General features: G+C 43.9%; 1 protein-coding gene across 8 annotated transcripts in view; it reads left to right on the forward strand.

The window, feature by feature from the left end:
• LOC145353920 (DEP domain-containing mTOR-interacting protein-like) overlaps positions 1-27,384 on the forward strand; it is a 72,771-nt gene that overhangs the window by 23,754 nt on the left and 21,633 nt on the right. For 3 of the 8 annotated variants that reach the window (XM_080204911.1, XM_080204910.1, XM_080204913.1), the window contains exons 5-8: positions 6,236-6,418; positions 8,301-8,441; positions 15,821-15,891; positions 20,782-20,886. In XM_080204911.1, the coding sequence (XP_080061037.1) occupies positions 6,236-6,418; positions 8,301-8,441; positions 15,821-15,891; positions 20,782-20,886 (500 nt within the window). Of the gene's footprint in view, positions 1-6,235; positions 6,419-8,300; positions 8,442-15,820; positions 15,892-20,781; positions 20,887-20,995; positions 24,611-27,384 lie in introns of those variants that run through there. The other 5 variants (XM_080204914.1, XM_080204916.1, XM_080204909.1 and 2 more) reach the window with 3 other exon arrangements.

Raw genomic sequence — 27,384 nt, forward strand, 5'->3', positions numbered from 1 at the left:
TATTTTCCAAGCATCTTCATGCCATAAACCCTCATTCACGGGATATTTTCAAAATGATTAAGTCAGCTACACAAGGGAAATTTGTGAGTCCCGACTGCTTAAAGATGACATGCACCAGGCAAAGTTGTTCATCTGAGGTTTTATTTTGTTGAAGTTAGAAGCAGAGGGGAGGGTTATAGAAGCTAGACGGCCTGCTAATGGCAAGGCTGCAGGAGGTGGGGGCAGTTGGAGGGGAGAGTGTTGTTGTGGTCGGGTCCTCACATGGCTTCCTCCTCCGGTAGAGCTGGCAGGAGATCAGGTTCTTGTGGGCACTTTGAGAGGGGAGATGGCCTGGATGTGCCCATGGGAGGGTCATGCATTCCAAATGACCAAACGCATCTTCTTGATGGATAAATGCCATCTCTACAAATGTGATCATCTTTGCCAGCCTTCTTCACACGGTTCACTTTGTGAATTTGTAATACAGTGGGTTTCTTGGACCAATTGTTGCAATGTTACACCCGCATTAGCTTCGAGTGCAAACAGTGATGTGAGTGCAAAATCTCCGGAGTCTTGGAAAATGAGAATCTTGCTGGCAAGATCTCATTTTCCGATTCTCTCCTTGCTCCACCAGTGATGTAACGAGTTTCCCTCCCAGGAAGGTAGGAACCTCAGTTCAATAAATTTTAATGTAATTAAAAAGCTTCCCTGCCATACTGTCCCCCGATATTTGGAAATCCCCACTTGCCGACATGACATTGCCAGCGCTATTATGCCCTGCCCGGCCAGCGTGATGGCATGGACTATGCCATGCCAGAGTGCTGCAAAATATGGTGAGAAAAACCATCTGTGATGCTGACAAGCTGGATGCCACTTTTCCCACCTCAGCCAGTGCTCCACACAAATAATGGAAAATTCCGCCTCATCTTTTTTGCAAACCTGGGAATGGAGGAGAGGATTTGCCGGAGGAGAACCATGGCTGAACAGTAACACAGGCCACTGGGCCATCAGCTGGCATCAGCTGAGGGGGAGAAGATCAGGATGCAGGCCTCTGCAGCTGTCATTGTCATCTATGAGCATTGACATGTCAGCACGTTTACAGAACGTGTATCAAATGTATGAGAGGCCAGAGTTGGCCCAGGCTTTACTGGAAGGCAGTCACTGACCTGTCTGCATTCTGTAAATAAGCCCTGCAGCTCCGTGAACTTGGAGGGAACCTGATGCCAGTTGCCCTCAGGGTGATTACGGCATTGAATTTCTATGCCAGCAGCTCATTCTAGTGATCCAAAGCAGGTAAAAGATTAGACTGCCATAGCCCCACATGAAACTAATGTTAGGGACCAGACCAGAAACGCCAAGGTGTATTGCGCACTTAGACTAGATCCCAGCTTTTGCAATTGATTTTGGCATTACGGTGAGCATAAGATGTTTTGCTCCAGATAACCACCCACTAGGGAGCTTTTATCAAAACAAACTTCATTTAAGAACACAGTTAGGATATGACAAAATGAATTAGCATAGCTTTTACCAATCAAAATACCTAACCATGACAAAATATAATCTTGAACAGCTAGCTATTTCTATTGTTCCAATTTAAAGCAATATCCCCGTAACCATCCACCTATCTTCAGAATTAGTTAGCACAAGAAAAAAGTATGCTTACATGATGCTGGATTTTTACCCTTTTAAAAATTCTGGACAGAGATCCAGACAGCAGTTTCCAGAGAAGGAAATATCATCAAAATAGCAAAACTTCAGAGAAGTAAGCCTAGTCTCTGGCAGCTCCCAAGGGAAAGAAGAATCACTGCTCTCTCTCAACTCAAAAGCAGCATCTAAACAGCAACAAGGCATGAATTTCTGTGTAAGCCTCGTTCTACCTACTCGTGGTTTGTGTCCCATCAGTCATCCTAATAAAGCCCTACTCTGCAAAGTCCCAAGGGAAACCAACAACCGAACAGTATTAGTCCAGGTTAAAACAAACATTCTAGCAATTAGAAGCAATTGTTTTGTGAGGAGAGGAATTGGCAAAGACATGGAGGAGCTGCTCTCCTCCTCAGATGAGGATGGCAGAGATGAATATGAGGAAGAGGCTGGAGAAGCCATGGCACCTTACCAAGATGCCAGAGCCAATGAGAGAAGTGTGAGGGTTTCAGAGACAAATTCTAATTGAATTGGTTTGAGCAGAAGTGATGTGCTTCCCTGATCAGCAATACATTGCTTACAAATCAATGCATGCTTTGAATGTGTGACTACCTGTGTCAGCCTCCAGCTGCTTCATTATCCACATCCTTGACCACCTAGAAAGTCAAGTGCAGTAGATGTTTATTACACAAAATCAAAAGGTAAGGTTGGCCCCAGGATATAGGTTTTACACTTGCAAAGAAATCACTGAAACTATTATGAGCACATCTCCTGCTCCTTGCTCACAGTGGTAGGGCCGAGAGTTCACGAATAGTACATCACTTGTGTTAGTAACAAGTGACCTCAGTTAATCTCCTTAGCATGGCATATTTGGAAGGACCAGCAGAGACTGCATATTCTGTTATGCTGCATTGCCTTAAGAACACAAATTAAGTCACGCACATCACTGTGCAGTAAAGACTGAAGGCAAACACATCACTCATTGTTGCTTCCAAGTATGAGATTTCCCTCACTAACTTTCATTTATCAATGGTTGCCAATCATGAATATTTCCTCTGCAACCCTGACATCCACAATTGGAAGCAGGCTGCTGAAGACAATGTTCCATTATGTGCAATGACCTTGGTGACCATCCTCAGGTGGGCTGAGGCCTTGAGGGCTCTGGCATATGTTGGGGGCTCCTGCACGGATTTAGGGGTGCCTCCATGGCCTTGCCTATGGAGACACGGGGGCCACCAGCTGAGGGGGTGAGGAGCAACTGGCTGGCTGGTGTTCTTCTTTTCTCTCAGTGTGTAATGGCACCCCTCTATTCCTCAGAGAGAACGAACACCTGAAGGAAGGTCCAGGTGCCTCATGCCCCTCTCACTTAGCCACCGATTGATCAAATCCATGACCAGAGTGAAGATCTGAACATGTGTGAGTTTTGTAGTAGGTCTGGCTGCCCAGGGCAGTGGGCAGCCCCTCCATGGAGGAAGCTATGTGCCCACATTCCAGAGCCATGGTAGAACACAAGGCTTGAATGAGCTCCTTCACTTCCCGCCCAAGGTTCTGCATAGTCTCTGGAACCAATACCAGTTTTTCCTTGTTAACCACTGCATCTCCAACAAGCTTAATGTGGCCCGTCATCAGCCTAAGGTTCATCATAGGCCTAATCCAACAGCCCTCCCACTGTCAGTGCCAAGCTTCCTCAGCTGTTGATACATGTCTGTGAAGTGTTCACTAACATGTGCCCCTGATTCTAATCGTGGACCACCCGAGACCTATGTGAGTGTAACATGCCTGGTGAGGGAAGGGAAGAAGAAGGCGCATCATCAGGGTGTTGCTTGTTATCTTTCTCAATGGTAAAGTTATTATTTTGTTCAACGGGCTGGGACCTTTGCACCCTATGGCAGTGACTGCAGTGGAGAACAAGAAGAACGATATTGAGGAGAAGCACCATCCATCTGGACACCACAGTTTCATGCATGTCTCTCGTGTGCCCATATCTCAACACCAGTTTGAAGGTGTTCTTGCTCTATTGTCTGGTTAACCTCACCTTGCCATTTGTAATGTAACAGCTGCCATACACCCCCTTGGTATGCATGACTTCCTCCACATGTGGCATCAAGTTTTTCAACTCTGGAACACCTCTTTCTATGTTGCCCCCCCCCTCCCCACCCCCCACCCTTGGGGTTGAAGGTGATCTTATCCTGCATGGAAAAGGGGAGTGACATGTCAAAAGACATCTAATTCCCTTGTTCCCTTGCATTCTCATGTCACATAATATTCCCATATTCTAACCAGTACCCAATCCCCTTATCAAGCACAACTCCCTCATGGTTTGGCCTAATGTCCAATGTTATTCTGAGGATGACCATGCATTCTCTGGTCTGCCTCTGTCCTCACTTGAAAAGTTCAATTTCTTGATACCCTCACGTGAGGCCCTTTGATGCAACACCACATTGTCACTTAGTCTGGTAGATTGGAGGAGGTTGGTTTACCTTTTTGTGGCACCGTATGCATGCTTACTGGTGGTCAGATGCTCACCTCCTCTGCAATCTCCATTCAAGCTGCTTTGGTCAAGAGGAAGGGTCTTCAATTGCCGACCTTTGGGAAGAGCGCTCGTGCCATTCCTGAATGGTCTGGAGGAGAACCTTCAACGAGGCTTGGAACTGGATGTGGTGCTGATGGACAGGGGTGTGGAGGGAATGGCGGAAGGTGACTGCTGCAGAGGAGAGGGTGAAGTGATTGCCAAAAAGGGGAATGGAGTGAGGGAGTGTAGTTAAAAAGAAGCTGTAAATGGGGACTCTGGCGCCAGGCACAATGTTTTAGTGGCCCTGTTTGTGGAATATCTTACTCCTACCTCTCCCTGCCTGCAGAGGTTGTATGCTTGGAGAAGTGGGCCTTTTCTAGCCTGCCTGACCTACTGTCGAATCTGGTGACGATAGGGGCAGACGCTTCCTGTCTGCTTCCTCTGTGAGATTACACCTGCGGCCACAAGCTCCCAACGTGTGCATAGTGTCCACTTCTGCCCCCACCCTTGGGAGCTGTGCTCTTTTCCTGAGATTCCACCCCTAATAACAGTGTTCAACCACCTTTGCACCACTGCCAGGTGCTCCCACCCTGAACCGCGTTGGCTCTACTTCCCTCTCCATTTTGTTTTTGGCAACTGTTAATGTTTTCCTGTCTGAGACAAAATGCTGATTATGGTTCAATTCCCTGCAACATGCAAATACCCGTGTGACAAGTTAAAACATGTGAGTATTTATTGGCTAAGAGCCAAATCTATTAAGTATTTGTTACATTAGTTCAATAACTTAATTGTAGGACGTGGTGTTGTTAACTTTTCCTGATTTCTGATATAAAAATGTTCTAGGCTGACAGTCAAAGAGAACAAATGTGTCCTTTAAAGTAAAATGTTGAAGAGACTTGGGGCCCTTCTGATCCTATGTAAGGAAAGCACTCTTCTGCACAATGTATGACCTTGATATTTTCTTGGGGAGGTGAAAAGGAAGCTGCAGGGCTTAGGGTGGAGACAGAGTGCTGTTTTGTGGCCAGGAAATCTGGAAGGATGGGTTTCTGGGTGAATGGATATCCTCTAGTCATATCGAATTGAACAGTTGGTTACCAGGCTCCAATCTCACCTCCATTAAAATAGAATGGGTGAGTTTGCAACAAGTTGGAGCCGTGTTTGAGAATTCTGGCCTCCCACCCAACCCTAAAGCAACTGTTTTTTAGAGTTCTATATTTCCCTTTATTCAATGCCCGTGAAGAAACTCAATATAAATATGAAATGTGAAGCCGTTAAATATGATTATAAAGGAAAATACATGAACATGTACGTTTGCCACCATGAAACATTTCCAGGTCAGACAATTCGAATGCAATTAGGGGCAGCGTAAGAAAGATACGGGGAACGATATTACCGGCTCACCGTACTGGTCAATTGGCTTGGCAAGCTGGTAAGATAGGGCGAGAGGTGAAAAATTGGGTTTGCGCCTGGCTTCTTGCCTGTCGCGATCTTACCGGCACAGTTTTGCCAGCAAAATCAGCCTCTCATCCAGAAAGGCCACAACAGAGCTGATTTCAGTATGTACTGGGAGATTGGGTGCCCATACAATGGCACCCTAAGAGCTCAGCAGCTGGCTTCACAGGCGAGATGAGGCTCCACCTCCCCTACTGGCGAGAATCGCATGACAGCTTGTTTTGCACAGACTGCTGTAAATTTGTGTTACTTAACTCACTGAAACAAACGGCAAGAAAACCTAACCTTTTCTAGCCTGTTCAACACTTTGATTTTGTTTAGAAAACTCCACTCTCCATCTCTGAGTTGGATTGTCATGTTTGTACTCAAGCCAGGGCAGTTTTTTTTGTTCTGGGTTTATATCCACCCCAAACTCAAAACTGAAATTAATCTCAGGAATGACCTTGCCAACAATAGAACAATGAAACTTTCATTTTGTTAGTCTGGGTCAGACGGCTATTCCAGTTAGGAGCTGAAAGACCAGTGTGTGCCTCACTGTGCCAGTCAAAGCTCCAGCAACTCCTGTTGAGGAATGCTGGTATAATTCTAAAAATGGAACAGCATGCAGTAACCTGACTGCTTTGACTGAGCAGATGATTTGCTGTCTTACAGTCTCCAACCGTCACCACTTCTTTGATGGCAACTTATTGTACCAGTTCCGCATAAACTTCCGCCGAAGAAGACGACTCACTGAACTGTTGAGTGAAAACTCAGGGACGGCACAGGAATCCCACGACAGCCCGTTCTGTCTGCGGAAGCTAAACCCTGAACAAGACAGCTCAAGTTTTCTCTCAGGTGGGAGGGTTTCCGAGAAGTACATACTTGTTTGAAACGCACTTGGATGTCTGTCTGTGCTTGTGTCAAAAGTAGTGTTTGCTTCATTGCTTGAATGTGAATGCACACAGCATTTTTCAGAATCAATGTTCTAGAAAACTATTTCAATTTAAATTCTGTCCTGATGTTGACGAATTAATTTACCACATGAGGTTTCAATTTCTCAATGCTGTAAATTCAAGACTTTCTCATATTTTCAGTTAGCAACTGATTTTAGCTTGGTTTGTAGAAATGAAAAATTCATGTTAGCAGCCCATTGGTTAGGTGTTTATCCAATAACAGATATCACAAGGTGGGTTCCACTGGACAGTGATTTGGTTATACGATGATATGAGTCTAAGTTCTTCAGACAAATAATTAGGAGTAAGGTTTTATTGTTCTTTTGCAAGATGTGGGTGTCACTGGTTCGGTTGGCATTTATTGCCTATCCCTAATCGCCCTTGAGAAGGTGGTGGTGAGCTGCTTTCTTGAACTGCTGCAGACCATGTGGTGTAGGTACACCCACGGTGCTGTTAGGGAGGGGAGTTCCAGGATTTTGACCAAGTGACGTTATAGAAATATTGATATGGTTCCAAGTCAAGATGGTGAGTGACATGGAGGGAAACTTGCAGCTGGTGGTATTTCCATACATCTGTCACCCTTGTCCTTCATGGGTTTGGAAATTGCTGTCGAAGGAGCCTTGGTTACTTGCTGCAGTGCATCTTGGAGATGGTACACACTGCTGCCACTGTCCATTGGTGGTGGAGGAAGTGAATGTTTAAGGTGATGGGGCGCCAGTCAAATGGGCTGCTTTGCCTTGGATGATGTCAAGCTCCATGAATATCATTGGAGTTGCACTCATCCATGCAAGTGGAGAGTACTCCATCACACTCCTGATTTGTGCCTTGTAGGTAGTGGATAGGTCTTGGGGAGTCAGGAATTGAGTTACTCTCCACAGAGTCCCCAGCCTCTAAACCTGTTCTTGTAGCCACAGTGTTTATATGGCTGGTTCACTCTAGTTTCTGAACCCCAGGTTGTTGCTAATTGGGTTTTAGCATTGGTAATGCCGTTGAATGTTGATGACTGATGATTGGATTCTTAGGAGAGATTAGGCAACTTTTTTTTGTACAGAAGGTTGTCAGAAAATACAACATCCCATTCGAGATGCTTCTGTTAGTGAATTCATAATAATGTTTCAAAAGGAAATGGAAAATTTGTATGAAAAGTAAATTATTAAAGGATTGGATAAAGAGAAAAGGAATAGCACTACCTGGAAAGCTCTTTTGGAAAGCAGGTATAGAAAAATAAATTGAATAATCACCTTTTCTAGTGTAAATTTCTGTAATACTTTGAATGAAGAAAGACATTTGGCCTATTTGATTTCATCCCTCCAGAATGCCAACACCATTGGCAAATGAATCAGTGTGGATTGAAAGCCCAAGAGTTACAGGTTAGCAGGGGGTACACATACAGGCATTCTTCAACTTTTAGAAAACACTACATGCCTCAGTTGATCAGATATTCCCCATCACCTTAAACATTCGCTTCCTCCACCATCAATAGACAATGGCAGCAGTATGTACCATCTATAAGATGCACTGCAGCAAGTAATCAAGGCTCCTTCAACAGCACTTCCAAACACATGAACTCTACCACCGAGAAGGACAAGGGCAACAGATGTATGGAAACACCACCAGCTGCAAGTTCCCCTCCAAGTCACTCACCATACTGACTTATCACCATTCCTATGATGCCCAGGTTGCATCAATAAAGGTTGTGGCTATGTTACTTTTGATGGGAATAAACATGATTCTAGACAGCCAAGCAATGAAGGTCTAACTTGTTTCCTGTTCCTTATTTCAAGTGCAAACCAACAAAGAAATAAAGGTGGTGTCAGCCGTACGCCGGAGCAGCATCACCTCTGGGGTCGCAGGAAGCACAGCCTTCTACAATACACCTCCCAGCCTTGCCTGCTTGCCTTCAGTAGAGTGTAACCCTAAGTCAGGTGAGAGCAACTCAGTTCAGATATACAATGGCAGTAATGAAATACTTGGGTGCAAAAATTCCATTACAGCACATCACATACACACTGGGAAAGCCATATTGCAAAATTAGGCACATTTAGTCTCGGAATGTTTTAGTGCATTCACTTTGTTGGGTGAAAAATGACAGCGCATCATTTTACAACGTGCTGTCTTCAGCCCAGAAGACTTAAGGATACAATGGCCTTGAAGAAGCTGCAATGGAGATTTACCAGATTGATAGGAGTTTTAAGGATTGAATGTTGAAAACATGTTGCATTATCTTGGTTTGTATTCTCTTGAGTATAGAAGATTAAGGGGATCAAATTGAATGGTTTAAAATGATGAAAGGATTCAAAAGGGTAAATGAATCCAGGATAATGTCCCCTAAGTTTAAAATTCAAGTTAGGGGTGCAATCAATATTTCTTCAGATGAGGGATAACCAACAGCTAGAACTCTTGCACCTCCCCACTCACCACCATCCCTGGAGCTGGGCCAAATGAAATTTTCCAGATTGAGCTTGATAGATTCTTGTTCAGTAAAGGTCTCGGGATGTGGATCAAAGGCAGTAAAATAGGACTAAGGTACAGATCAGCTCTGGTTTACTCGAACAGCAGAACAGAGCCAATGGGCTGAAAGACCTACTCCTGTTCCTATGTCAAACTTTTACAACAATGTTACTGGGTGACTGCTCTGTCAAATCCAATCAAATAACTTTTAATATTTTCTCCAGGAGGGACAAACAACTGGAGCATAAGTTTTGATGCAGTACTTAAAAAGATAGCTAAATGTTAGTAAAAGTTGTTTTTAAGTTTAAAGAACTATGATATCTGCACTAGTTTGTTTTGCAGTTCATTAAGAAGTAAGTTGGGAAGCAGGAATAGTGATGGCTTTACTATCAGACTGCCAAATCTACATGTCAGTTCTGCCATATCATTGGAGGAGATTGATATAAATGACAGAAGTAGGTTTACATTAATATTGCAGTGAAGTTACTGTGAAATTCCCTCCTAAACTTGGTTTGTTGAGATTCAAACAATAAAAGTCTGGGCTGAATGTTAACCTTCACGAAGGGTGAGTTGAGTTGGGTGGGTCTAAGTTTTGAAAAATCTATTTAATGACACAAACCCTCCTCAAACTCCTCTGCTTCCTGCTTGCTATCTGCAGAATTCCCTGCCCAGTGAAGAGTTGAGGCTACCTCATTGAATGTTTTTAAGGCGAGGATAGACACATTTTTGAGCAGTATAGGAATTAAGCGTTATGGGAGTGGGCGGGTAAGTGGAGCTGAGTCCTCGAAAAGATCAGCCACGATCTTATTGAATGGTGGAGCAGGCTCGAGGGGCTAGATGGTCTATTCCTTCTCATAGTTCTTATGGTCTTATGTTCTTAAGTTAACTGAGCTTGGAAAGTAATGGGCAGCCAATCTGCTCCAAGGAAGCTGATTGTAAGTTAAGCATCATGGGACTGTGAGCCTGATTGCAATTCAGCTTTGCAACTTGTTGGCCATGTCTCCCCAGTGTGGGGAATGTTCCAGTCAGCATCCACTCCTTTCCACAGACAGAGTCAGAGTCAGAGAGCTAGTCAGAGAGCTGATCAATGATGTGACTGATATCCTTTGGAGTTAAGAACATCCATGGCATGTAAGGAAATCCCAAATTGGGGGTTTCCCAAAACTTTATCACTGACCAGTTCCCTGTGGTTCAGGTAAGTAAAAACTCCCCACTGTGGTCTGGGGCACACACATCAGGCCTGAAATGACCAACTGCTGGAACTTTTACAGGTGGACCTTTGATTTCCCATCAACACTGTTTATTTACTGAGATCCAAAGTCGCTGGCTCTGTTGATGTCCCCATGTTGTATGTACCAACGAGTGTACAACACAAGTGTCGCAATCTTGCGTGAAACTCAAGCGTGACCATGTCCAGAGGCTTCCTGAAACCTTTTGTGGGATTGGTCCTCCCAAAAGCCCCAAACAAACCCATTAATGCAAAGGTAGTCACTCTGAGGTTGGACACTCCCAAGTCTGAGAATTCTTATATCCCTGGTGGATCTTTAGAAGCCAGTCTGTGAAAGAAGGGCTGGATCGTGGCCTGAAGAAAAAAAATAAATTCTTAAACCAACCCCTTTATGGAGGGGGCTGAATAGTCATTTGGTGGGAGGTCAGGAACCTTCCTTCAGACCTGGCAACAGTGCGTCATTCAGTTCACCATATTGTGCACCTAGGATCTGCCCAGATCAGTCATTGACTTGTATGGATATTTCCAGTAAGGAATTCTCTATCATTCTCAATCTTGCTATCATACTGTGTAGATGACAATGATGTTCTATTAACTTCAACAATTTGAAGTCTGACCTACTGATTTCTACCATGTTCACACTTTCACAACCTGCAACCCCACATTGGCCTTTCCAAACTACCATTACCTTAGTAGAGGTTGTACATTCTTCATGATCTGTTTCTGTGCTGGATCTCACAGGTTTAGCTGCACCAGCCTTTGTGTTGGTGACTACTACAGTGATGGTGGTAATTGTTCCTGGTGTGATGGAATTGTGGCTTGAAATCTGGATGTTGTTCTGTGAAAAAAAAGATAGGGCTGGATTTTTTTGGATGGTGGGGTTCTCCATCCTGTCGCCTGAGGGGTTTGTGGAGAATGCATTCTTGCTAATATTGACTGTCCCCTGGCCATTTGCTGTTCAGTGGATTGTTAATTGGCTAAGAGTGAAACTTCAACCCCCCCATCTAGGGAGGAATTTCCACCTTAACGAGCTACCAGTTAGAAGGATGGCCAACAGCTCTGTAGTCTTAGCATTGCCAGGCTCAATTGGTGACCAAACAAGAGATGTATTTGCAGGGCCTGGCTGGCAGGCCCAAGAAAGGGGAGTGAATGGGTTCAGGGCCTGTTTTGTGAGGTCTGGGTGGGAGAGTTAAAGGGGCTAGGAGGTATGATCTTGGGGGAGGTGCCATATAGTTCCACACTTAGAGCTAAACTTTAAAAAGGGGTGAATCCCCTGACATAGCGCTGGCAGAGTGGCCTCTGATTCACCTGCCAGCAACTGAGATCCTTGAAGATTGGAGTGCCATATTTAAAGGTCTCCCCAGCACAGCAGGGTTCACCTGGAACCACCCTGAACACACAAGCTGGGATCTTCAACTGCTGTTTCTGTTGGACAGGTTCAGAGGTCTGGAAAATCTCACCAGAGCTCCCAAATTGTGTGTCACACTGACAGAAATGCATGACACGGTTATCTGCTTCTCCCATCAGTGATGGGCATGCTTTCTGGTGTTCAATTTTGGGAACATCATTTAAATGCATTAGCATCTAATTACCAGGCATATATACCCAAATCGTTCCCCATTCCCTGGCATTCATCGTGTCGGGGAAGTGCCTGGGAGCATTCCCCAGGTAGTGCACAGGGGGCAGTGCCCAACATGACCTGCTCTCTCCCCTGAGGATGACACCCATCTGAGTTTCGCTGGGAGCTCTACTTGCCAGATATATGCCTTGGAAGACAAGTCGTGATACATGCCATGCTGCCTTCACACCAACATGAATGGATTTTCTGACAGTGGAGGATAGGGGTGATAATTAGATGCTAATCCATTCAAACATGCCCTGTCACTGATGCAGGAAGTGGATAAGTGCGTTATGCATTTATATCAGGGGAAATACAACTTGGGAGATCTGGTGAGATTTTCCATTCCTGATACCACATCTGCCCTCAAACAGGAGGGGAAAATCCCATCTTTTGTGTGCATCTTCCAACATTACTCCAGACCTAAGCTCCATTGTTGGCTATTGGTCACCCACTCTACAGTTCCTACATACCAGAATTTCCCCTCCTTTTTCTTTTTCTGTAACTTGCCTTATCTGTCTCCTGCACAATTGATGCTTCTTCACTCCTCTGCTTTTCAATGGTTGTTCCAGTCTTATGTCCATAGCTTCCCACTCTCCACATAAGTCTTCCTGAATGTCCTGGAGGAAGTACTCCCACTGTTCCTAGCCAACAACTAATGCAAAAACATGCTTAATGGTGAAACCTGCAGCTCTCGGCTGTCTTTTACTGCCAGGTTTCCCAGGATTGCATATTTAGATATGTTGGGTGGAATTTTACTGGCACATCCGCCTGAGGTCAATTGAGCACACGGTTCTCTGAGCCTCACCCGCTCCTGGAATCGGGGTGGGTGTGTCAGTGAAATTTTGGCCAATGTCCCATCATTCCATGGCTGGACACCCGGATACCTCCATATTACCACCATTAAACAGGTAATGTTGGGATTACATTCCCACTACTTAATGTGGCGGAGGAAGGGAAGCACGGGGATTAACATTGAGCCCACAGTCTTTGAAAAATATATTTGCATTTAGAGATCTGAGTTTCAAATATGGCATTTTCTTCCCTGTAGTTGTAGTTATAGCAAGGTTTTGCACATTCAAAAACTTTTCTTGGTTCATTATAAACTTTTGTGATCATTGCTAATCTCAGGGGTCATTGCCGTTTAGGTATTCTGGTTTTATAAGATTCCTGTTGATCTAGTCAGTGCTGTCTACGCTGTCAAAGAAGTGTTGGTTTAGACCACTCATTGTTTCATTGGTATTAAACAGCTGTAAGGTCTCAAAAACTTCCTATTTTGTACAAAAACAAAGTTGCAGCCAGATTCGCTTTACTGATTAATGAGGCTTTGTATGCTGTTCTGGAAGCAATGTAGTTGACGATTGCCACGGGTAGTTATTTATTAGACAGCCCTGTCCTTGTTCCTGCTCTCCCACCTACAGGTAGTGCTTGGCATGCTGCAGGTTGCAATCTGATCACAGGTCTCAGAGATTTACTGTGCGTAATAAAACTGCAATTTTACTGGAGCGTAAAACCTGTTAAGTAACAAAGATTCAGAATTGATTTAAATTAATTTAATACAAAGGCAATTAACAGGATCAATTTAAGTACTTCAGAGATACTGAGGTTTTTTTCAATAATGGTTTTGCAACTTTTAAGTTGATCTATCTGTGTCACAAGTGGGCTTACATTAACACCGCAGTGAAATTACTGTGAAAATCCCCTAGTCGCCACACTCTGGCGCCTGCTCGGGTACACTGAGGAAGAATTTAGCATGGCCATTGCACCTAACCAGCATGTCTTTCGGACTGTGAGAGGAAACCGTAGCACCCGGAGGAAACCCACGCAGACACGGGAAGAACATACAGACTCCACACAGACACTGACCAATGCCAGGATCAAATCCAAATCCCTGGTGTTGTGAAGCAGCAGTGTTAGCCACTTGCCACTGTGTCATCCATGTCAAGTGACTTGTTCTAATAGATAACAGATATAAGAGCATTTAAATCTTCATTGGTGGGGAGTGGAACCAAAGCATATGGGGAGCTACCTTTGGATCAAGGTGGCATAGTGGATCAAGCTCGAATAATAGAATGTCTATAGTGCAGAAAGTCAGCCCATCAAGCCTGTACCAACAGGCCCACTCAGGCCCTAACCCCATTACCCCACATATTTACCTTGCTAGTCCTCCTGTAACTCAGGGCCAATTTACTACATGGCCAATCAACCTAACCTGCACATCTTTGGAGTATGAGAGGAAAGGTTTAAGATACGTGGGGAAAGTTTAGTGGAGATGCACGAGACAAGTTTTTTTACACAGAGGGTGGTGAATGTCTGGAGTGCGCTGCGCAGGGAGGTGGTGGGAGCAGGTACGATAGCAGCATTTAAGAGGCAACTAGATGAATATATGAATAGGATGGGCGTAGGAAGATATGGACTCCGTAAGTGCACAGGCAGACATCATGATTGGTGCAGGTTTGGAGGGCTGAAGGGCTGTTCCTGTGCTGTACTTTTCTTTCTTTGAAACCGGAGCACCTGGAGGAGATCCATGCAGACATGGGGAGAATGTGCAAACTCCACAAAGACACAGCCACCCGAGGCTGGAATTGAACCTGGGTCCTTGGTACTGTGAGGCTGCAGTGCTAACCACTGTGCTACCATGCCTCGCAAATCTTCATTACATTGACACTGTAAATATCATGATGTAAGCAGGTTTGTTCAACTTGTATGTGGACACTGAACTCAAGGGAAATGTTGCCAGAAAAATAGCTGGCAGAGCCTATCAGGAGCAAATAGCTTTGTAAAAATCAGAGGAAATAAGTCATGAGCTTTTTTTCTTTTGAGGCTAGAGAAAGCTCATCACAGATTTTGTAAAACTCCTACCCCTGTGCTGTAGATTTGAGCCTACTCCAAAATCTGAGTAAGGTCTGACTCTGCATTGAGGGGGGGGAGTCGCATTGTTGGATTAGCGTCCTTGAAATCAACTACAGAACCACAATGTGGGATTCTATAGCCCAGAATAGGTGCATTGTCAGAACGTGCCTGACTAAAGCCACCATTTTCACATTCGGAACTTAGTTGAATCCAAGTGGCAAACTGCTGTTAAACTTCACTGCAACTTGCTAATTTTGGAAAGCTGAAAGATGGCTGGCATCAGCATAGACCCAGCTGAAAGGTTGGGGGGAGGGGGGGGGGTGGTGGCATTGTCAGGGATGGTGGTACAATCCAGGTCGTGCAAAAATTCTCTCCAAAAAATGTTATCCAGCTTTTCATGGAACAATCTCCAGCAATCCCTTTAAGGACTCAAACCGTGACATCATGGTGGTATAGTGGTTAGTACTGCTGCTTCACAGTGCCAGGGACATGGGTTCAATCCTGGCCTTGAGTCACTGTCAGTGTGGTGTTTGCACTTTCTCCCCGTGTCTGCGTGGGTTTCCTCCAGATGCTCCGGTTTCCTCCCACAATCCAAAGATGTGTCGGTTAGGTTGACTGGCCATGCTAAGTTGACCCTAGTGTCAGGGGGACTATCAGGGTAAACGTGCTTGATTAGGGGAATAGGGCCTGGGTGGGATTGTGGCCGGAACAGACTGAATGGGCCGAGTGGCTGCCTTCTGCACGGTAGGGATTCTGTGGACGGTTTTTTAGGCCGTTCAATCCCCTGTGTGACTGAGTCTCGCGTACATGGTGCACACTCAATTCATTTTTACATTAAGATGGTCATCAGTGCCTGGTGTAGGCCTCTATCTGCATATGCTTTGAGCCAGTATTTGAGCACCCATTTAAGGGGATAACCTGAAAATTGGACCAGATTGGCCTCATATGTCAAACAAGTTTCACATGTTTGCTTTCAGTGGTCACCTGTCTTCTAGGCGAGGAACAGACAAGTTGAAAATCATGTCCCCTTCTTACCCTGTTTAGTTTTAGAATTTGTCTAATCGTAACAGCCTGTCCGAATATGGTGTGCTGCTGATGTGGCCATTTTCTTGGTTTTAAAATGTTAACGCACTTACTGGTGTTTAACGTTGTAGTGTTGAAGAGGCCAGTAACTAATGAAGAACTCCTGTCTCCTGGAGCACCTTACTTAAAGAAAACATTAACAGTAAGTGTGCATTCCTTGACACTTTAATCAGTTACTGCAGTGGAAGTAGAGCTGTGGCATAATCTAAGTAGAAGTTGTAAACTGATTGAACTCAACACCGCCATGGGAGAGTTAAGAGCCCTTTATCTCAAACTGTATGGAATTTTGTGTAAGATCCAATGTTATCATTGTGCAGAAGTATTTCTGTGAACTATGGTGAAATCTCATGAATCAGTGATCCCTGCATTCCAGTCCGGATCATGCCTGCTGGTGAACTCTGCAGTTTGAGTCAGGAGGTAATCTCATTTGAATTCCACTCCCCACAAGTATCTTAGCATTGTGGTCTGGGTTTATGGGGTGCAGCATAGAACCATTGAATCCCCACAGTGCAGGCGGCCACTTGGCCCATCGAGTCTGCACTCTCCAAAATAGCTCTTTCCTCAGGCCCACCCCACCCTGTCCTATCCCTATCACCCTGCGCATTTACCATGGCTAATCCACCTAACCTACACATCTTTGGACTGCACTCCTTAGCTGAAGAGTCAAGGTGGAATCTGCTCATGTTCTGTATGGCTGCCCCACATCAATTTAACACCTAGAGCAATTTTGCTAGCTTCTGAGGAAGACTGGCATCCATTTCCCAGGGATGGGGTGAGGAAAGTGCTGGCAGCTCTGTATGTTCCAGCAGTGCTAGTCAGGAGCAATGGCCACCGCTGGGACTACAAGCTGGGACTATGAGCCCAGGTAAGTTCAGGGTCTCAGTGAACAGGTAAGGTGAGGCTGTAAGACTGGGTTCAGGAGGTTGGGAAGAGTTAAAACAGGGAAATGTCCTGTTGGTGTTGTGGGGGAGGGGGTGTGTGTCTCTGATGGGCCCAGAGGATCCATAAAGGAAATCCTTCTCCTTGTTGGATACCAGCCTGTGCACCATAGTTAAAACAAAATAGCATCAGGAGGACAATGAAGCCTTTAAATGGCCATTAAGTAGGCTGTTCAGGGCCTCAGTAGGCTCAGAGTTGGACAGGCTGTCTGATGCTTTACCCATTCTCCCCCTTTAATTTTGTATGCATTTTCTTCCAAAGAAGAGGAACATTGCCCATGATGTCAATCCAGGATGCAGGGTCTGGTCTTCCCAACCCGGAAAAAAATAATGTTGATTTTAAAATAGGGGCATCATAAAATGCTTAGGTAGCCTATCTTTGGGGTTCAGACTTCATCCCAAGTCTGGACCCATTTGTGCCACATGAGTAGCACATTTGCTGGGCACATTGACTGCTGTCCATGCCAACTGACTGGTTGGAAATGTGAGAACTGATGCTGGAACTTGTGACTCTGGCTCCTTGGGCCTCTGATGCCAGGCAGCATTCACACCTATTTTCCAATCCTTTGCCCATATGCCTGCTAGAGTTGTGGCATTGGTTCACCAGAGGCGCCAAGCATGTTCTTAGGCAACCGTGGTTCTCCAACTGAGTGGGGAGTCTCGGGAGCAACCTATGAAGGAAATATGAAAGATATTGTTAAATCTTTAATAAGATTATGTGCCAGTGACCAGTGCTTAATGCTTGTTGTGCAAATGTTTAACTTGTCATTGATACTATTTAACAGAAAATAATGTTTAAATTACTCAGGCCTTTTGATGGCACTAAAAGGCGAATGCTTTGATTTATTTAATAAAGCACAACAGCATTGTAATAGGACATGCAATATTAGTGTGCAAATGCTGAATGGATGTATCTAAAATTCCCTTTATAATTTATCTATGATTCTATTCTTCTATGAAAATTGCCTTTCTAATTTAGAGCAGGCATAAATAAATTAATGTCCATGTTGAAACGGTGAAGAGAGGAATTTTTAGTTATATTCTAGGTGTGTGTACATTAGTATTCTGCAGCAATATTACAGAGCCAGATTTCAGCTGAGATTAGAATGTCAGTTCCCAGTAATTTTACTGCTTAGTTAAGTTCAGGAAAACCGCTGCCTCCTTGGTACAACAAAGACACTACAACATGGAAATGAACAGTAGTGATAAAGATTTTCATCCATTGGGAGTAGCTTTATTACGGTAATAAGAAGGCTATGCAACAAAACGAAACCACAACACAATCTTCCATAAGAGTTAATTCTTCACCAGTTCTTGTCCTCCTTTCTCTTATTCCAATTCTCTTTTCCTTCTTCATTTTCCATTTAAAAAGAACTTTTAACCTTGACGTTGTTATATATAGAGTTTTTTAAAGTTTATTTATTAGTGTCACAAGTAGGCTTACATTAACAGTGCAATTAAGTTACTGTGAAAATCCCCTAGTCGCCACACTCCGGCGCCTGTTCAGGTACACTGAGGGAGAATCTACCAAGGCCAATGCACCTAACCAGCACGTCTTTCGGACTGTGAGAGGAAACCAAAGCACCCGAAGGAAACCCATGTAGACACGGGAAGAACGTGCAAACTTCGCACAGACAGTGATTCAAGCCAGGAATCGAACTCCCGTCCCTGGCGCTGTGAGGCAACAATGCTAACCACTATGCCACTGTGCCATAAACTGGACACCAACCTTTTCCTTTAGAATTTTCCTAAACTTCAAAACTTTTGGCTACCTGTGTTTTTTTTTGTCTTTTGTCCTTTCTTTTGAGCTGTAAAGGAGTTTTTGTCCATCCAGTCCTAAAAGTGGAAACCTAAAGATTGGCGGATATGTTGCTGTTAGATTTATCTTCAAAAGTAGGAAGAGCAGATTTTTTACAAAGTGTAACAGGGCCTTGGGTTGAGAAAATATTGCTTGAAGATTTGATTTCAGATTAGCTTCCTGTGCCTCTATACAGAATGACCCCTTATCCATTGTTAGCAGTGGCCAATCAAATAACCATGAGAAGCAACCAATTCTCTAGAAAAGGCCACCTATACATTGGCTTTTCTTTTATCCAATATAAATTAGTAAGCTAGCAGTACACAATCTTATTCACGGTTTGGGCATACTTTTTTATGTTATCGATATTATAGCATTTTAAATTTCAATTCTACTTAATGTCAACCCTTTTTCTTAAAAACGAACAGGACTTGAAGCTGGAATGTTCGAATGTCTGGCTTTGTTGCAGTTGGCATGGACAGATTAGAATCATAGAATCTCTACAGCGCAGGAGGAGACCATTTGGCCCTTCGAGCCTACACACTGACAACAATCGCACCCAGGCCCTGTCCCTGTAACCCTGCCTATTTACCCTGCTAATCCCCTTGACACTAAGAGGCAATCTAGCATTACCAATCTCTCTAACCTGTATACCTTTGAACATTGCAAGTTTGTTTATCTGTATGTTTTCCTGCAGCTTGCAATGAAGAGCTCATCATTTATATTTAAAAGAGATATCTTTGTAACAGCAGCATAGCATTGTTAATCTTTAGGTAATTGACTCATCAGCATCAAATGCAATACAGATTGTACTGTTTAAAAGTCTTTTATGTTTTTTCTGGTCCATTTACATTTTGGGGTAAATCACCTGCTAAAAATGTTAATTCTGTTTCTTTTAATTGATAAGGTCATCAAAAAGTTGTCATTTAAAGCAAGAACCATATGCATTAGAGGGTGGAGCTGCTTTCCTCCAACTAAGTGGAGGGAGCTATGAGCCTGTTCCCGTGCCAAAATACCTTGCGTGAGCCGTGCTAATATTGACAATTTTTTTTTATCATAAGCTGCATTGATCGAGAAACAAAACAAACTAAAGCCCTTTTACACACACCAACATTTCAATCTGGATTCTGCAAAGAAAGTATTTTGAACTACACCTGGAGAAATAAAGACATTTTGCTCTTTCCTAAAAGTTTTTGTTTTATCTACATGGTTCTCAGGTCTGTCTATCTCAATTTTTGAACAAATTATGTCTTTAAATGTTGTTGTGACATTAGTCTGACATTCAAGCTTTCTGCACTGGAGCTAAGTCTTTACCAATAACACTCCAGCTCTTAACTGCATTTAGTACCTTATCATTACAATCTTTGACCTACTCAGTTTCAAATTCTTTCTGCATCCATGGATCACTGAGATGCCTAATATCTTTCAAATGTGATTTTCTTTTGCAGAACTGTTGTACGGTCATTAACTCCCTCTTTTCCTTTGATCTGTACATCAGCAAATGGAATTTTCTATTACAAGTATTTCCACTTGTTAAACAACATCTGTGCAAATTTATTTGTCATCAAATCTTGTTAATAAATTTCAACATCTCTCAAAACGTTTTGCCTGTTGTCAGGAACCTCTCTCAACTGGGCACCTAATCTTTGACATGGACAACAATAAAAGCATGTTTCTTTAATCAAGGACACCACCAGCATTCAGGATGATTAGGTTTTAAATCCTCCCCAGGTATTTATTTGAATAGATATTTATACAAAAGCAAACCTACAAGATGCTATCAGTGATGGGAAATTGCACCATGGTACAATTTTCAGGTGCCAAGCAGTCACTTAATTCTCCAAAGTGGAAGGAATATACTTCGCACATGTATACTTCCAATTAGACCCCCATCGCACAAGACCTCACTTAACTTTTGAGATACCTGTGGCTGGAACTTCCTATACTTAGCTGCAACAAGCTTCTTCCACAGTGCCTCTAATATGGCAATGAGGTACAAGAGAATAGCCAAGGCTTCCCAGAGCTCACCACTTGTGCACGGGGAAAGGTCACTTCATGGAGGGACCTCCCAAAAATGGGAGCTCTGAAATTTCTGGCTAGCATTTTTGATAAACATGATGTGGAGCGCAGAATTGGACTCCGACTCATGGTCACACTGAGTGAGACTCCATGCCAACAGTAATGCCTTGCAAAGTCTGCTATGTGCAGAGTATTGTACAAAATAAATAAATGCATCCCCTTTATAAAACAGTTCTTGTAAAATATTATTATTTTTGTACATTTCTTTTTATTGCAGATTGTAGGCGATGCAGTGGGCTGGGGTTTTGTTGTGCGAGGAGGAAGACCGTGTTACATTCAGGCAGTAGACCCAGGCGGTCCAGCGGCAGCAGCTGGAATAAAGGTAATGCTTTAGTCCACAGAAATATGTTGTTAAAAAAAGGACACATGCCCCTTCATTCTATAGGAACTGGGTCATAGGTTAGACACTAACCTTTCACCTCTGTAATCAGGATTCAAATCCAGCAGACTTTCTATTTGATGGCTGTGATGGTCCTACATAACAGGAGTTTGGGAAATTACCAAACCCACAACCACTTCCATCTAGAAGGACAAGGGCAGTGGATAAATGGGAACACTACCACCTGCAAATTCCCCTTGAAGCCACTCACCATCCTGACTTGGAAATATATCACCATTCCTTCGCAGTCATTGGGTCAAAATTCTGGAATTTCCTCCCAAGTGGCATTGTGGGTCAACGCACAGAACACAGACTGCAGCGATTCAAGAAGGCAGCTCACCACAACCTTCTCAAGGGCAACTAGGGATGGGCAACAAATGCTGGCCAGCAAGCGACACCCATGTCCCACGAATGAACTAAATGTCAGAAACACAACAGCCAATTTGTGTACAGCAATCTCCCGCAAACAGCAATGTGTCAGTAAGCAGATAATCCGTTTTTGTGTTGTTGATTGGCCAGAACACTGGGGACAACTTCCCTGCTTTTCATCAATAATACACCATTGGATCTTTTAAATCCACCTAAAAGGGCTTGGTTTCATGTCTCATCCAACAGATGGCATCTTTGACAATGCAGCATCCCTCAGAATTGCAACCTTGATTTCTATGCTTGAGTGCTGAAAAAGGACTCCAAAAGACCCCAAACCACCTGACACAGATGAATGTACTATCCGTTCATTCATATCACATAGGGCTAAATAATATGGGTGGAAAGCTGATGGTATCAGAGCAGTTAATAGAAATGCAAATCAAACGGAATGAATTACAGTTGCCCACTCCAAGAAAGCTAATTTTCTACATCCCCTAATGCTGAAAGTTCCCTCACTAGAGTTTAAAAAAGCAATTTGTAACACAGCACAAGGGACTCTCTTATTCCAAAAATAAGTTGAATGTAGTGGAAATGAATTAAAAATGGCAACCAAAAATCAGAGATTCTCTGTTGTGGTTAGTATACTAACCAAGGTAGAACAAACTGGTAAGGGAGAATAACTGATCTGTGATTATATGATGTGAAGATAGTTGGGAAAAAAGTATGTTGGTGAAAGAGAAATTAGTTAGCCAATAGCATAGTTGTTAGTTGAATTTTCTAAGGAGACTATAATTATATTACTAGCTATGTGTCAAACTTCAAAGCAAATGAAAAACTATTTAATGAGTGCTCTAATGAAGGACATCTCATCATAGATATTTTTCTTCATCATAAGTCCTCCCACACCAATTGCTTTCTTGCCAAGGGCTTGGTGGGGAGGAGTAATGGAATGCACCTAAATCAACATCATTGCTCCTCTGGTTGCTAGGAAACACTCAACAGGAGCTCCTCATCTAATCTCCCTCTCCCAATAGTCAAACGTCTGGACTCCATGTGATGCCTCCCTGCACAGTGCAACTCTAAAGAGAGAACTGGGCACAATGTAAGAATTTATAGCTAAGTCTTCTAGCTCTTTGGCACTGCACATCAGTTCTCCAAAATGGAACTAAACATCGCCTCTTTCATTATTGTTTTGGAAACAGCTGGAAGACTTAAGCCTTTTCTGTGTTAATGAGCACCCACACATATAGAGCACTGACATATGGCTTCTTACTGTTAGTAGACTTTGGAATTATAATTCCTTGTCAAATGTTTCCAATTTTAAATCTTAATCTGTGATTGATTTAGCTTGAAGTTTCATTGCCTCACCAATATATTGGAAGGCTTTAGATTCTGATTTTCTTTCAGCAGAATGCACATGGATATTTTCAGGTACCTCATGCTCCTGTACAAACTTCTGTTGTGTTTGTTATTTCTCAAATTTTTTGACAGAATTTCAGCGAAGTTGTTAACATCGATTAACATATTTTCACTTTTGATTTCTTAAGTTTTATGACCTATCCTCTCCAGCTGAAGAAGTCCTGTTCCTCCCAGGCTATAGTTCTGTGGGCACCTGTTCTCCTCCTACACCTCACCCAAGCAGCTATTTTTTATGCATAGGCCTCAGGAGTAATTATCTTCAAACTACTGGGCTCCAAGATAGCAGAGCTTACATCCAAGCACATTTGCTTCCAGCAGGGAATCATAAGATGGTGACCAAGAGTATGAACTTTATAATGCATACAGACTGGAGAGGCCTAGTGGCATTATGCTTAACAACTAATCCAGAAACTCAGCTAATGTTCTGGGGACTTGGGTTCAAATCCTGTCATGGTAGATGGTGGAATTTGGACTCAATAAAAAAAATCTGGAATTAAGAACCGAGTAATGATCATGAAATCATTGCCAATTGTTGGGAAAACCTATCTGGTTGACTAATGCCTTTTAGAGAAGGAAATATGCAGTCTTTACCTGGCCTGGCCTACGTTTGACTCCAGAGCCACAGCAATGTGGTCGACTGCCCCCTGAAATGGCCTAGCAAGCCAGTTAGTTTAAAGGGCAACTCGGGATGGGCAACAAATGCTGGCTGCCAGTGTCCCACAAATGAATTTTAAAAAACTCCAACAGTCTTAGTTCTCTGAATCATAGAATCTCTACATTTCAGAAGGAGGCCTTTCAGCCCATTGAGTCTGTACCAACCACATCCCATCAGGCCCTATTCCTGTATCCCCGCACATTTACCCTGCTAATCCCTCTGACACAAGGGATAATTTAACAAGGCCTATCCACCTAGCCGGCACATTTTTGGACTGTGGGAGGGAACCGGAGCACCTGGAGGAAACCACGCAGACACGGGGAGAATGTGCAAACTCCACACAGACAGTGACCCGAGACCAGAATTGAACCTGCGTCCCTCGCCCTGTGACTCAGCAGTGTTAACCACTGTGCCACCGTGCCTTCCCAAATCTGTGTTATTCTCAGCCAGGTTCACATTGTCCCCTAGGGCAAAATTGCAAACTGTGAGAGTGTGTGATTGATGCTCAGAAGGCAGGAACTATGCTTATCCCAGTGCAGTTCCTTCAGTTCACTTAATTCCAATCCTATTGCTGAGCTGACCATGCTATGAGAACTCAGTGCTTGGGATGGGAAGCTAGTGTGCTGCCATACAATTTAACAGGTTAACATGGACGTTAGACTTAAAATTATTTTGCAAGCTGGGCAAAATAGTTTTTTTTCAAAGAAGGAAATTTCTGTCAGTTGTCAGGGGTGCAGAGAATCTAAAGATTTTCCAGATAATCTATGCAAGTGCTTTTACATCAGGTCAGGAATTATGTAAGCCCCAAGGAATGCAAAACAGCAGCAGTGGCAGGAGGTGATCCTATGACTGTTCATGCATGGTAATTCCTTACTGCAAAATGTTTTAATGACCTTGTGAGTGGACGCAATTCAATTGGAATCCTCCACGTCTTCTAAGAATGAACTGAACTCAGCATAACAACCACTTGCAGCATTTCTTGCTGTCCCAGTCTCTATTAATGTGCTTGGGGAATTGTGCGTCTGGGGAATTTATAATGGAAAGCAGGGCTATATTGGATGAATTAAATAGGTATTTTGCATTGGTCTTCACTGCAGAGGACATAAGTAACATAATAGAAATAGCTGTAAATCAGGAAGTGGAAGGGAGGGAGGAAGTCAGGAAAATTAAACTCACCAGAGAAGTGGTATTGTTGGGTATGTGGGCTGACAAATCCCTGCATCCAAATCATAGAACATAGAACATAGAACATTACAGCGCAGAACAGGCCCTTCGGCCCACGATGTTGCGCCGACCAGTTACAAAAACAATGACCCACTAGCCTATACCAATCCCTTTTCGTCCATAAACCTATCCATAGATCTCTTAAACGCCCCCAAACTAGGCGCATTTACAACTGCAGCAGGCAGGGCATTCCAATCCCTCACCACCCGCTGAGTAAAGAACCTACCCCTGACATCCGTCCTGTAGATACCCCCCCTTAATTTAAAGCCATGCCCCCTCGTGCTAGCTTTCTCCATCCGAGGAAAAAGGCTATCACTATCCACCCTATCTGAACCTCTAATCATCTTATATGTTTCAATAAGATCCCCTCTTAGCCGCCTTCTTTCCAACGAAAACAACCCTAAATCCCTCAGTGTCTCCTCATAGGACCTCCCCACCATACCAGGCAACATCCTAGTAAACCTGAATCAACTTTACTCTAAGGTCTTGAAAGAAGTGGCTAATTAAATAATTGATGTAGAGGCTGCCAGCATGAATATCATTAGATTTCAGAATTGGGGGGAGCCTATTCCCAACCGGGAGGCTGAAACCAGTGGCCTCTGCGCATGCATAGTGGCCCTGAACTATCAGCCTCCCGTTTGCTGATCAGCCTGATCCCTACAGTGCTGTCCCCCAAAACCCCCAGAGCCCGATCGCATCTCCCCCGACCATTACCTGCCCTCCCCCAGTCCCAGACTGCACTAATCTCCAGCCCCACCTCCTGCAATGCCAATCCCCCCACCCCATTGCAGTGCAGACACCTCAGCAGGCATCCACCCCCTCTCCCCTGCCCCCCCCCCCACCCCACCCCACCCCTCTCACCAGTCTGTCCCGATCGCTGGCCTCCCTCCTGCCCCCATCGATCCCTATGCAGAGTGGCAGCAGAACCTTCAGTCCCACCAATCGCCCCCTAGGCCCTGCCTCCTTTGGCACTGCCCGATGCCTGGTGGACAGTGCCAAGGTGCCCATATCCCGGGAGCATCACCCCCCCGCCACTCAACCCACTGGGGGGGTCCCGATTGCCCCCTGCTAATCACTGCACAAGGGTCAGGCTGCTAGCTTCCCGAAACACTCCAGCAGCGTGGGAGAGGCTAGTGAGCCCGGAGAATTCAGTACATATAAATTATTATTTAGATGCTAGATGCTAAATTATTATTTAGATGCTAGATGCTTAGGCAGGATTGTTACAAATAAAGAACATAAGAACTAGGAGCAGGAGTAGGCCATCTGGCCCCTTGAGCCTGCTCCACCATTCAATAAGATCATGGCCGATCTTTTTGTGGACTCAGCTCCACTTACCTGCCCGCTCACCATAATCCTGCTTCTAGTTTCTATGTTTCTGCCGCTAACCATTTCCATTGTATCCAGCTTTGGGACAGGAATCGACTGACACTGATTTGCTTGTACCTGTGGTTGGGTTATGGAAATGGAAATTAAGCAAGGGTTTAACTCTGGTTGGAATAATTGGAAGAAGTGCAGTGGCGCATTGTCAGACAGAAAAGTATCGCTGAAACTGCAAGGAAGAACCTGCAAAGACCCAACCTTGCTCCATTGTGAAGAAAGCTGGGCAATATCAAGAAGGCAGGAAAAATGATTGGATACTAATGCTGAGATGGATGTGAGCAGTAATGAAAAAGGACAACATCAAGGATGAGTACATCGGGGGTTAGTGAAGATTGTGGAAGCATTGAAGAAAGTAGCCAGAAAGAGATTAAAATGATATGATCATCTGTTGTGGAAAGAGAGAGGAAGTGTGGTGAGGTGAGTAATGAAGACTGGATTGTCAGGTAGAAGGAAAGGAAGGCTGAAGACCAGATGGAAAGATATGGTGTTGAGTAGTGTAAATGTAGTGGGATTGGAGGAGGAGTGGGCTCGTTGGGCTGAAGGGCCTGTTTCCTGGGCTGTTTTTGTTATTTTGTTCTTTGAGTGGGTGACTGTCAGGAAGGAGAGGGAGAAGGATGATCAACCAGCATTGTGGTGACCTCAAATGAATTGGAAGCAGTCGGAAGAAGAAGTATCATTGGCATCTGTTTCCCATTAAGAGGCAATACCCAAATGTATTGACATACCAGGAATAGGCATGGATGCTGCTCTCTCTCAAAATGGCAGCACATGTGAAGCATATACTCCCCCCTCAACTGGCTGCACATGAGACTGAAAGGACGCAGGACCTGTACAGCTACATAAGAAATACAGGCAGTACACTTCATCTTGGCCCAGAGAGACTCCTATAGCAAGATAATAGTCAGTTGATGTAATATTACTACTCAGGTAGCACTTGGGAAAAGCAACAAATTAGGTTTAATAGTTAATATATTATTTGACAATTGCAGGAGAAACAATGGTTCATATGTATGCTGATGTCATTGCAACAGAGCTGCACCTTAAGAATGTGCTGAGTTATGTGTTAGTATTAATCAAAGGGATATATAGGTACATGCATTTTGACTCCTTGGCCTTGTAAGAAACTTGTCATTCAGTAAAGGTAGAACTTAAAAAACATATATGATACTGATATAACTCTGATTCAGCATAAAAAAGGTTTTAATTTATTTACAGGATATCTGCATCTCTGGCCTGGCCAGCGTTTATTGTCATCATCAATCACCCCTGAGAATTTGGTGGTGAGCTGCCTTCTTGAACCACTGCAGTCCATATGGTGTGGGTGCACCCAAAGTGCTGTTAGGATGGGAGTTTGATCTAGCGACAGTGAAGTAACTGCAATATAGAGTCAG

Source organism: Carcharhinus amblyrhynchos, chromosome 16 (genome assembly GCF_965287045.1).
Source record: "Carcharhinus amblyrhynchos chromosome 16, sCarAmb.v2.hapA, whole genome shotgun sequence".
Taxonomy (NCBI): domain Eukaryota; kingdom Metazoa; phylum Chordata; class Chondrichthyes; order Carcharhiniformes; family Carcharhinidae; genus Carcharhinus; species Carcharhinus amblyrhynchos.